The sequence below is a fragment of the Leucopleurus acutus genome, assembly GCF_964270905.1.
Source record: "Leucopleurus acutus genome assembly, chromosome: 16".
Classification (NCBI taxonomy): domain Eukaryota; kingdom Metazoa; phylum Chordata; class Mammalia; order Artiodactyla; family Delphinidae; genus Leucopleurus; species Leucopleurus acutus.
The window spans coordinates 83031367-83043919 of NC_139158.1; the positions used below are offsets into that span (position 1 = coordinate 83031367).

General features: G+C 46.2%; 1 protein-coding gene across 1 annotated transcript in view; it reads right to left on the bottom strand.

The window, feature by feature from the left end:
- Positions 1 to 12553, bottom strand: part of LOC309973076 (serine/threonine-protein phosphatase 4 regulatory subunit 1-like) — a gene marked incomplete at both ends in the record, with an annotated part of 65941 nt that overhangs the window by 38437 nt on the left and 14951 nt on the right. Inside the window, 2 exon segments of the mRNA XM_082857034.1 lie at positions 211 to 317; positions 8183 to 8315. Of these exon segments, the coding sequence (XP_082713160.1) occupies positions 211 to 317; positions 8183 to 8315 (240 nt within the window).

Below are 12553 nucleotides of genomic sequence, written 5' to 3' on the forward strand. Positions count from 1 at the left end.
GTCCGCCTGCCGATGCAGGGGACGCGGGTTCGTGCCCTGGTCCGGGAAGATCCCACATGCCGCGGAGCGGCTGGGCCCGTGAGCCATGGCCGCTGAGCCTGCGCGTCCGGAGCCTGTGCTCCGCAACGGGAGAGGCCACAGCAGTGAGAGGCCCGCGTAGAAATAAATTAATTAATTAATTAAATAAAAGTATACAATCCTCGTACAAACCTGCATCTTCTGACAATCTGACCACGATCTCCATTACCGTTATGAAGACTTCTTCATTGTTACTGAAGTCCCGGAAGATATCAAGCAGCCCTCTGGCAATAATCTGACTGTGGAAGCGAGAAAGGATCCATACAGTTATGTGTGCTAATTCCGGCATGGGCTACGAGCAGGTAATACAATCATGGGGGAAAGGAAAGTCAGCCACCTCCGTCCAGAGGGAGAAGACACGGTCAAGCAACATGCAAAGGTGGTCAACATCCTATAAGACGAGGACCCACATCCTCCAGTCTGGCAGTCACTGGAGGTGGAAACTGTCCACCTGCACAAAAGAACACCTTCTTCTCCTTTTCTGACTGATTCTTCAGGCCTAGATAGACTTGGAACAGAGATTCCATGACAGCGGAAGGGAATTAAGTGACCAATACAAAATGCAGAGGGAAAAGGTCCAAAGGGACATCCGATGGCCTTCTCAATCTCGAATGGCCTCTACCCTCTAGGTGTCAGTAGCAGCCCCCTGGCTGCCCCCTCCCCATGATGGGACAATCAAAAATGTCTCTATATATTGCCAAGTGTCCACTGGGGCCAAATCACCCCTGGTTGAGAACCACTGCATTAAAGGATGCTGGGCGAAAGGCATAAAGGAACTCTCTGTACCATCTTTACAGCAATTCTGTAAATCTGAAGTTACTTCAAAATAAGGTTCAAAGACAAAACACAAAGACCAAAAAAAAGCCACAATGGGGTAACACGGCCCCCACTAGAAGAACGAAAATTATAACAACAATACCTAGTGCTGGTAAAGACATGGAGCAACAGGAACTCACAGATTTGCTCGTGGGAAGGCAAAGTAGCACAACTGCTACTCGGAAGACAATCGGACAGCTTCTCAGAAAGTTCAATGTACGCTTGTCATTCAGCGCAGCAACTCCCTCTTAGGTATGTACCCAAATGAAATAAAAACATAGGTCCACACAGAGACTTGTACACAAAGGTTCATATTAGCATCATTCAGAATAGCCACAAGATGGAAAACATCTCAGTATCTGTCAACTGGGGAATGCACACACAAAACCCAGAACATCCATACGACGGACTATGACTCAGCAACAAAAAGGAGAGAACTGCTGGTAACAACAGGCAGGAATTTCAAACGCATTTTGCTAAGTCAAAGAAGCCAGCAGAAAGGACTACATACCACACGATTCCATTTACAGGAAATTCTTAAAAAGGCAAAACCTTAGCATCAAAAAACAGATCAGTAGTTGCCTGGGCCAGCGGTGGTGAGAGAGGGGGAGACTGACTGCAAAGAGGCAAACAAGGAAACGAGGGGCTGATGGAAATGTTCAAACTTGACCATGGCGATGACTGCATGAGTGCATGCATTTACCCCAAATTCACCTCACTGGACGCTCTAAGTGGGTGGATTTTACTGCATGAAAAGTATGCCTTGATAAAGGTGTTTGTTTCAAAGACACTGATGAGGCGGAAGGTCAATGGGATCAACGGTGGCTAACAGTGGCCTGGAGGCCTTGGTGTGCCCGCAAAGAGGGACTGGCGTTCCTGATGGGTGTCTTGGAGCAAATGGAAAGGAGCCTCTGTCTGCCTCTGTCTGCTCCTCTGGGTACCTGACAATCTAGAAATAATACACGTCTCTGTGTCATTTCTGGCCAAGCATCGGGAGAAGAGCTGAGGTCGAAAACCCACCTTGCTTTTCAGAAAAAGATGACTAGAAATGTGGAGTTCAAAGAGGCATCTTTTGGCCCAGCATACTACGGGAAGAAACCCATCGGCTCGAGCCTGCCCGTGGAGAGACTTACACCACCCCTGGGATGAAAGGTCGAGGTCTGGCAGCCAGGAGGTTTGGGGAAGCCGGAACAGACACTATGAAGTCCCTGATTACAGTTCACTGGACCACATTCATGGCAGCCTCCCGGGGGAAATCAAGCAACTAAGATCCCCAGTCTGCTTGTAGGGCCATAGAACGGATAGACAGAACTGCATGCAGCCTCAAGTGGTCACAGGAGGCCTGCCCTCTTAAGGAAAGCAAGGAAAGGGGTAAGAGAGGGCCCTGAAGCAGGGGCACATCCACCGCTGTGAATGCAGAGCGCGAGAGCTAAAGACGCAAACAGATCGGGGCTTTGGCACCAACACTTCGGCTGCTTCCTGTTGGAATGACCTGGCGAGGTCACAGCGGATGAGCAGAGTCCTGAAGCATCAGAGTCGACACTTCTGTCAGCTGTGCTAATGACATGAAAGAACAGTGGACAACTGTGCACCTCAGGAAAGTGTGAGGAAGCTTAAATGAGATCGTGAGATCGTGCACGGGAAGCTCAGAGCATGGCACCTGGCACACGATGAGTCCTCTAGTGCATCAGCCATCAACCATATTACGATATAAGCAAAGAACTGCAATCAAAATGTCTATCAAAAGAGGGAAGCTAAAATAAATCATGATGTAGCTATACACTGGCATACCATACAACCATTTTTAAAGGTACCTATAGAAATGCACTGAGTTAGAAAGCTGCCCATGATACATGAAATGAAAGAACAAGAGGAAGAATTTTACATACAGTATGAACCCACTTCTTAACAAAATTATGTTTTTGCATATGTGTGCAATACATGTACATATAAACACACTCATATATACATACACTCATTTAGGAAACGTGTGGAAGGATATATACACTGAACGGCTCATGGGTACTATCTAAGATTATAGTGCGGAAGGGAGGGAGACTCTCACTATTTAACTCCTGAAACTGCTAAATTTCAAAGAGCATGTATTATTTCTGTGAATTTCTTTTAAACATAAAGAAAGAGGATGGCTTGATTTCACATGGCAATGTTCCCTGGAAATGTCACCACGGAAGGAACCCTTGATGTCTCTGTCCCTTCTTTCCCTCACCCACTCGTGCAGTTATGATCATGAGCTTAGCCCCACTGGCTCTGGACTAGGGGCAGGAAGCCGGGGGTGCAGAGACCAGCAAGTTCCAGGTCCCGCTCTGAAGGAGCTCACAGTCGAGGCCTGTAAGGAGGCAGGAAAATCGATGATGACCAACAGTGATGCGATTCTAAAGACGGAGAAGAAGGACGTGGAGGAATGAGGCAGGGAGACGAGCGTGCGGATGAGCAGGTGTTGGGTAGGGAGACGCGGAGGGGTGAGGTCATCGGCCGCCGACGTGGGAACAGTCAGACGAGGACTTGAATATAAGTCTGATTCACGTGCTGCAGGTCACTGGAAGAGCTGGGCATGCTGGGGCAGTCAGGTAACACAGGGGCTCTCTGTGCTTCCTGCTCAGTTTTTCTGCAAACCTAAAACTGCTCACAAAAATGAAGTCTGTTAATTAAAGTGAAATAAAAACCTCCCAACAAACGAAAGCTGTGAGAATTCATTGACAGTGGTCTTGTGCTAACAAGAATTGTTAAAGGAAGTTCTTGAGGCAAAAGGATATCTGACAGAAATGGACAGTTTCCAAAAAGAACTAAAAAGCACAAAAATGGTAAAAATGATAGCAAATATAAAAAATATTTTTCACGGGCTTCCCTGGTGGCGCAGTGGTTGAGAGTCCGCCTGCCGATGCAGGGGACACAGGTTCGTGCCCCGGTCCGGGAAGATCCCACGTGCCGCGGAGCGGCTGGGCCCGTGAGCCATGGCCGCTGAGCCTGCGCGTCCAGAGCCAGTGCTCCGCAACGGGAGAGGCCCGCGTACCGCCAAAAAAAAATATATGTATATATAGATATATATATCTATATATACATATATTTTTTTTCTCATTTTAGTTGCTTTAGAAAGATAGTTGACTATCTGAAGCAAATATAGTAACAAGGTATTGTAGGGTTTGTAACTTGTGCAGAGGTAAAATGTAGGAAGACAATAGGGGGCGAGGAAACAGAAGTCCACTGCTGTAAGGTTCTTATACTGAATCCTGCACTGCATGAAGAGTGGAGTAATTTTATTTGAACAGTTGGAATAAGCTAAAGGAATATACTGTAATGTCTAGAACAACCAATAAAAAATTTTAAAAGAGGTATAACTAATAAGTCAATAGTGGAGATTAATTGGAATTATTTAAAAACTAATTCGAGGGCTTCCCTGGTGGCGCAGTGGTTGAGAGTCCGCCTGCCGATGCAGGGGACGCGGGTTCGTGCCCCAGTCCGGGAAGATCCCACGTGCCGCGGAGAGGCTGGGCCCGTGAGCCATGGTCGCTGAGCCTGCGCATCCGGAGCCTGTGCTCCGCAACGGGAGAGGCCACAACAGTGAGAGGCCCAAGTACCGCAAAAAAAAAAAGCAAAACTCATTCGACTTTTCTTAAAAAGGCAGGAAAAGAGGAAAATACCAGGAAGAATTGAGACAAACAGAAAACAAAGTGCAAGACAGTAGATTTAAACTGAACCATATCAATAGTAACAAATGTAAATGAGCTAAACATTCAAATTAAAAGGCAGATTGTTAAACTGGATAAGAAAGCAAGACCCAACTATATGCTTTCTACAATAACCAGGCTTTAAATATAAGACATAGGAAGGTTAACAACAAAAGTATAGGCAGAAATATACCATACAAACACTAATCAAGAGAAAGCGGGAGTATATATATTAATATTAAACATAGTAAGCTTCAGAAAAAGGAATATGACTAGAGATAAAGAGGGACATTGCACACTGATCAAGAGATCAATTTGTTCAAGAACACAGGGCAATACTAAGTGTGTACACATCCAAGAACACAGCTTCCAAATACACAAAATGAAAACTGTTGGAACTGAAAGAAAAACAGATAAATCCATGATTAGAGTCACAGATTCCAACATTCCTCTCTCAGTAATCGACAGAACAAGAAGATAGAAAATAGATAGGAATAGACAAGATCTGAATAATGTTTTCAAACAACTTTCCGAGGTGACATTGATAGGATACTCTACCCCAAAACGTTGGGATGCACGTTCTTTTCAAGCGCACGTGAAACATGCAACAAGTTAGCGTAGATCTCTGAGCCGTCAAACAAATCTCAGCGACTTGTAAAGAAGAGAAATAACACGAAGTGCGTCCTCCGACCACAGAGCCGTAAACTAAGAATCAAGCAGCAGAAAGACCCCGGAAAAATCTTCAAATATTTCTAAATTAACCAACATACTTCTAAATAACTCATTGGTCAAAGGAGAAATCACTATGGATGTTAAAAATACTCTATACTAAAAGGTAATGAAAATATCGCCTATCAGAACTTGAGGATGCAACTAATATAATATTTAAGTATTTATAATACTTAATATAGTACTTAATAGCAATCTTAAAATGTAAAATGCAGATGTTATAAAGGAAAGGCCAAGAAAGTAAAATGTTGAGCATTCCTCACAAGAAGTAAGAAAAAGAACAGCAATTAAATTCCCCCCCCCCCCGCAAAGAAAACTCCAAGGAAGAAAATAATACAGATTAGAGCAAAAATTACTGAACTAGAAAATGAACATACAACAGAGGAATTCAAAGACAAAACTTGATTCTTCAAAATAACTAATAAAACTGATAATCCTCTGGTTAGAATCATCTAGGGAAAAAAAAGAGAAAAGGCAACCAGAGCCAACAACAGGATGGAAAATGGGGCCGTGCTACAGATTCCACAGACACTTGCCAACAGACAATGAAATAACAGATCTAAGCGGTGATTATTTGTGACCATTAAAATCATTAGAAGAAAGGTTGGTACGGAATTTTGTAGTGAAAGAATCGAACACCTGCGCCCACTGCTCAATACTAACATCTCGGCCAGATCTTGCCTCCTGATGTTTTGTAATAAAAAGTACACAAGACAACATATGAAGTATTGTTTAAAAGAAAATTGAAGCAGAATCTAATCAAGTCTCCAAGTTTAATTTTCAGTTTACAGAAAATACAGAGAACAAAGGAACACATGAAATTATACCATGAGAATAATGACCACCAAATCCAGACTGTGGAAAATTCTACAAGACTAATGACCCCTTCAAGAGGGACTTCCATGGTGGCGCAGTGGTTAAGAATCTGCCTGCCAGGGCTTCCCTGGTGGCACAATGGTTGCGAGTCCACCTGCCGATGCAGGGGACACGGGTTCGTGCCCCGGTCCGGGAAGATCCCACATGCTGCAGAGCGGCTGGGCCCGTGAGCCATGGCCGCTGAGACTGCGTGTCCAGAGCCTGTGCTCCGTAACGGGAGAGGCCGCAACAGTGAGAGGCCCGCATACCACAAAAAAAAAAAAAAAAAAGAAAGAAATGATACAATTTACATTAGCCTAAAAGGTCAAATACCTAAAACTAAATCTAACAAGATACAAAAGATCTCTACAACAGAAAACCATGTATTATACTTTTATAGTTATTTATGTGTATGTTTATACATGTATATGTACATATGTGTATATACACACACACACACAGGGAAAGTGAAGAAAACCTTAAAAAATGGAAGGAGTAGAAAACTAGATATTGTAAGGATATCAATTCTTTACATATTGATTTATAGATGCAATGCAATTGCAGTGAAAATCCCAGTAGGTTTTCTTTTCTAGAAACCGATAAACTGGTATTAACATACACTTGGAAATGCAAAGGGCCAACGGCAGCCAGGACAGTCTTGGAGAACAAAGCGGGATAGCAAGGTATCAGGTAACCTCTGTGATACCAAGACTTGGATGACAAAGTTGCAGTAATGAGGATGGTGGGGTCCTGGTGCTACGACAGATACACAGCCAATGCAGCAGACTAGAGAGTCCAGAAACGGACACCCGACTGAAGACAAAGGTGGCAATGCAGAGCAGAGATCAAAGCGCTCTCAGTGAATGGCCCTGCGTTAACTGGAGACCACAGGAGGGAAATGAAACCTGACTTCTCCCTCACATCACACCAAACAAGAAAAGCAACGCCAGGTGCACTGTGGCTCCCTGTGTGAACGGGAAACAACAAAACTTCAGGAAGACAGTGTAAGAAAATACGCTAGTGGCCCGGGGGGAGGCAGACATCTCTTACACAGGACATGAAAAGCACAGACCCTAAAAGAGAAAGTTGCTAAACCGTGGACTACATGCCTCAGTGAAGAGCGGCTCATCAAGAGACGCCGCTCGCAGCACCCTCGCTTCCCCAGCTGTAGATCTGGGATAATAATTGGGCTCGCTCAGTAGCACTTGCTGTGAGCTCACCTTCTGTGATTTAACACATGTAAAAGCAGAGAGTATAATTTTTTAAAGGAGTAGTAAGAATAGACAGTGAGTAGGAACCAGTCTTAACAGAACCTGTCCTTCAGGGAAGGGATGCAGGGAGGGCCGGGGAGAGTCCACAGAACTGTCAGAGAGAGAGAGGGTGTTGAAGCGGAAGGAAAGGGCCCGTAGAAGGGGTGACAAGGAAGACGGAGGGAGACGGGAGACGAGAGAGCGCCTTCTCTGAGGGAGGAGGGAGGTGCCCGCAGATGCAGGTTTGGGCGGATTGGGAACTGAAAGGGATGCCTTAGTCTCTGCTTTCCTCCTGAAGGAGGAGTCAAGGTCATCTGCTGAAGGGAAGAGACGTGGGCTGAGCCCAGAGGAGGGTCCTGCCAGCACCATGAGGAGTGACAGCAGAATGTGCAGGACAAGTGGCACAAAGGTCCCTGAAGCCCAGTGCCGTCAAGACACAAGACAGGCGAGCAACGCGCTGACCGATGCTTCTCAATTGTGGGACACGTTTTACTTTTCTGAGCACCGTACATGTGAAGGAAAGCCAGTTAGCAATCCTAATTATTTAAATCCCATTAAATTTCACCACCGTCTCCTTCCTGGCTTACCTGGTGGTCAGTAAAACAGCAACAAGAATAATGGGAAACCCTAATAAGGCAGTGCTGTTCAGGCAGACTCCCAGCACCCAGGGAGCAGCCCGTATCCACCTCCACCACGCACCTGCAAGGCTGTCACAGACAGGTGGCCGCCAGTGGCCCCTTGAGCGCACGCAGGCCAGGCACAGCTTACCAGTTGAAGGTGTTGCCGCTGAAAGTGTGCCTCTCCAGGCGAGCAAGTGCAGGCAGGCTGTCCTGGCCCAGAACGTCCAAGAAGGCTGTCACCCTCATGCCGTCGCATGAGGGACCGTAGTCCTCAAATCCATCTAGAGGGGGAGAGGGGAACCACACTCGTAAGTGCGCACCAACTGGGACTGGCCACACCTGGGCAAGACGGGGCCGGTCGCACGCCTTCTACTTTCGCAGGCCTTCCCGGCTGAAGCCTCTGAGTACCGCAGACTTGACAATGCAGGGGGCAGGTTAATAAACCAAGGGAAGGGTGATGAGACCAGAGCCTTCGAGAAGGGCCAAACGCCCTGCCTTCAGGGCTGCTGGTCTGATGCACTCTCACCACCGTGGACAGGACCCTCTCTGCCATCTGGGACACAGAAGCAGGTGAACAAAGCGCTCACCCCTATGAAAACTGGCCCCGGAGCTCTACGCAAACACATTTAAAACGGTCGAAAGAAAAAGAGGTTTGACCCCTAAGCAAGAATCTGACGGCAAGTCCTCAGCGCCATATCTTGTCTTGGCCTAAACGTCCTCACTATGCAGCTTCACCCACTCCGTGACATCGAGTCCCACCAACCCTCAGCCCTGGCCTGGCAACACCCAACCAGACCCCTCCACATGGATGTCTAACAGGTGCCTCCAACTCACTCTGGCCAAAAATGAGCCAGCTGTCATACTGCCTCTTCCCCTCCAAGTCTGCTCTCCCCTGTACCCCCACTGAGGGCAGGCATCCCCTCCCTCCAGTGTAACGCCAAACGTCCCTGGAACGGAATGAATCCCCCAACTTCTATGTATTAGCTGCGTGACCAGAGTAAGTGACTTAACCTGTCTATGCTCCCATATGCTAACATGTAGGGTGCATACAAAACCCTACCCTTGCCCGGTCCAGATGCTGGAACAAATAAGTTCGTGCATGGCAAGACCAACGGGATCTGGCCCCTCATGATCTGGCCTTGACCCTGGCCACCACCCTCTACGCACCCACGCGTCGGGGGGGAAAGGCTTCCCTCCTATCGCCTGAGCTGAAATAGCTGGGCGAGAAGCACTACTGCAAAAAAGCAGAGGGTTCCTACACGGCAGACAGAAAAACCACGGTTAATTCAGGCAGTAACTGATAACAGCTGAAAACAAGAGATGACAAGTTTGCGCCTAGGTGCTCACTCTTGTTTGAAACATTAACCACATTTCTTTTCTCAACTAATTCTTTAAGGCTAGTAATCAGAGCCTATTAAAAATGTACACTGTATAACAGTTACCCAGATAATTCTAACACAGAATTAGACGTCTGTAGAAACAAATGTGTGTGCCACGATCCACGACGTCATTTTCCTGCAGGGTCCCTCCTGGGAACACCAGGCCCCTAACCACAGTCACGTGGCATGGGCTATTCCCAGTACCTTTCGGGACCCAGGAAGAATATGCAACCTCCAACCCACAGACGGTCACGGAGCACTGCGGACCCGGCCTGGAGTGGGCTTTAAAACACCGAGTTCAAAACAGACAGCTTTGGGACCTGATGATGTCCACAGACATATATGCCCTTTTCACACATACAACTTTTCATAAGGATCAGGTTTCAAAACATCCTCTGAGGCCCAACCGTGTACTTCATGGGTTAAGAACTCCTGTTTTAAAGTAACAGAAAATATTTCTTCAAAAAACTCTGCTTATGGACTTCCCTGGTGGCGCAGTGGTTGAGAGTCCGCCTGCCGATGCACGGGACGCGGGTTCGTGCCCCGGTCCGGGAAGATCCCACATGCCGCGGAGCGGCTGGGCCCATGAGCCATGGCCGCTGAGCCTGCGCGTCCAGAGGCTGTGCTCCGCAACGGGAGAGGCCACAACAGTGAGAGGCCCGCGTACCGCAAAAAAAAAAAAAAAAAAACTCTGCTTATCAGAGACCTAAAGAACTTAGCAATTCATTCTACAAAAGAATAATTGTTATTAGAGAACATTAATGATTCTACTACACTAACTATATACATGGAAATAAAAGCCATAGGCCATAAAATATTGGATAATAACTAAACTTCATTGGTTACTTCCTATAGGCCAGGAACTGTGCTAAGAGCTTTCTGTATAGCAGTAGTTCACTAAACCCTGACAATAACCATATTAGCCCATGTTTCCATTAAGGGAATTGAAGCTCAGAGAGGTTAAGAAGGTTGCCGAAGGTCACGCAGCTACAGAGTGGCAGAGTCAGAATCTGAACGCAAACAGTCGGACTCTAGATGTTGCACTATGCTGTCCTGCCAGAAAGGAAACCGAAATTTTAATATTAATTTTCAAAGAAATCCCTCCCTCCTCCCTGCCCGGGATTCAGCCACAGTGGCGTTCCCTTAGTTCTTCAAACACACCAAAAGCCTTCATCTCGATGATTTTGCACGTGCTGTTCCCACTGCCTGGGACACTGTCACTCCTTAATCGCTACGCCCTACCCCAGCCTGGGTGTCACTGTCCAAAAGAGCCTTTCCCTGACCTTTGCAGAAAGGCCAGTCCCTGGCTACAGCCTCTCCTGGAGCTGTGGCTCTCCCGTCCTGACGCCGCCACAGAGGTGCTGGCACCAGCTTTTGTGGCTGCTCGTGTCTGTCTCCCAGCAGCTCTGCCCGCTCCACGGAGGGGCTGTAACCCCAGCACCCAGTATAATACCTGACAAGTAACAGGTGCTCAATAAAAAGTAGTGCCGTGAAGGAACACCAAAAGAAACCTAAATGAATGAAAATACTGAATTTTTTTTTAAAAAAAGAATGTTATAATATAAAATCATAAAGAAGCAACCTTAGCACATTCCTTGATAAATTCCCTCACTTTATATTCAGAGCCCCCAAAGCCAGCAGCAAAAACTGCAATTCTTAGAACCTAAATGTTCTGCATTCCGGCCCAGCGCTCTTTCAAGAGATGTGCAGAAAGACCTACTGAGATGAAGGCTGAAAGCACAACAAAGCCAAAGGCAAGGGTTGTGGCCTCCGAGGCAACTGAAGGAAGGCGAGAGAGACTTCCGTTTCCAGCCGGGAAGGTACAAGACCTGCAACTAGAAAACCAGGAAAAATATCAACATGTGCCCTGTGTGTGCACATCAACATGCACCCTGTATGTGCACATCAACATGCACCCTGTATGTGCACATCAACATGCACCCTGTATGTGCACATCAACATGCACCCTGTATGTGCACATCAACATGCACCCTGTATGTGCACATCAACATGCACCCTGTATGTGCACATCAACATGCACCCTGTATGTGCACATCAACATGCACCCTGTATGTGCACATCAACATGCACCCTGTATGTGCACATCAATATGCACCCTGTATGTGCACATCAACATGTACCCTGTATGTGCACATCAATATGCACCCTGAGATAACGGCGAACAATCTGCCAGAGTATAAAAGATGAATATTCAATTTGAAGAAGTACAAGTCCTGAACTGTATGATTAATAACAAATCCATACTTAGAAGCACTGTAGAACACCAATGGCAAAGAAAAGCATCTAAAGAAAATGAAGAAAAATTAAAGATTAAATCCCAGACCTTGCACTTAAAAGACGTCGGAGGCATAATGTATGAGTTGAAATAGCTGGTTCTGAAATCCAGCTCTGCCTCTTAGAAGGTACACTCCAGGTAAATATCTCACCTCTCTGATTCTCAGTTTCTCACTCTAGTAAAATGGATGCCTACCTCAGGTGACTGTTGCAGGGTAGGTTAAATGACAGTAGATGGACACATAGATACAGTTATGCAGCATGCGACACACGTAAGCGCTTTAGAAATGTCAGCTGCTGCTGTTCTCATGGCTAAGCCACTGAGCGCATTACGTCACTCGTATTGTTTATGCTTCTACCCCCCAGAGTTCAGGGTAACCACAGCAACTAGAAAGGGTGTTGCTGGGTGGGGGGGGGGAATATGAGGGGAAGCCCTTGTATTAAACTCAGCCCAAACTCTGGCTTGACCCCTAAACCATGCCCCTGTGTGGTAAACTCCAGCATAGCCGAGGCTAGGAGAACTGAAATGAGATTTGGGGTGCTATCCACTACAGGAGAGACAGTGGGAACAGTTGGACTTCAATTTAAATGCCTACTGAAATAAAACAAAACAGAACAAAGAAATCAACACTCTTTGGAGGCATATAGCAGAATTCAGAGATTTTTACAGCACAGAATATTCACTACATCCGGGTTACACTCCAAAATTACTCAGTAAACACAGAAACAGAAAACTTGAACTAGCTAAAAGAGAAAACGTCAAAGCATATAGAAAGGATCAAAATTTTAGAATTACAGACAAGGATTTTAAAACAACTATTATAAAATGCCTACGGATATAAAAG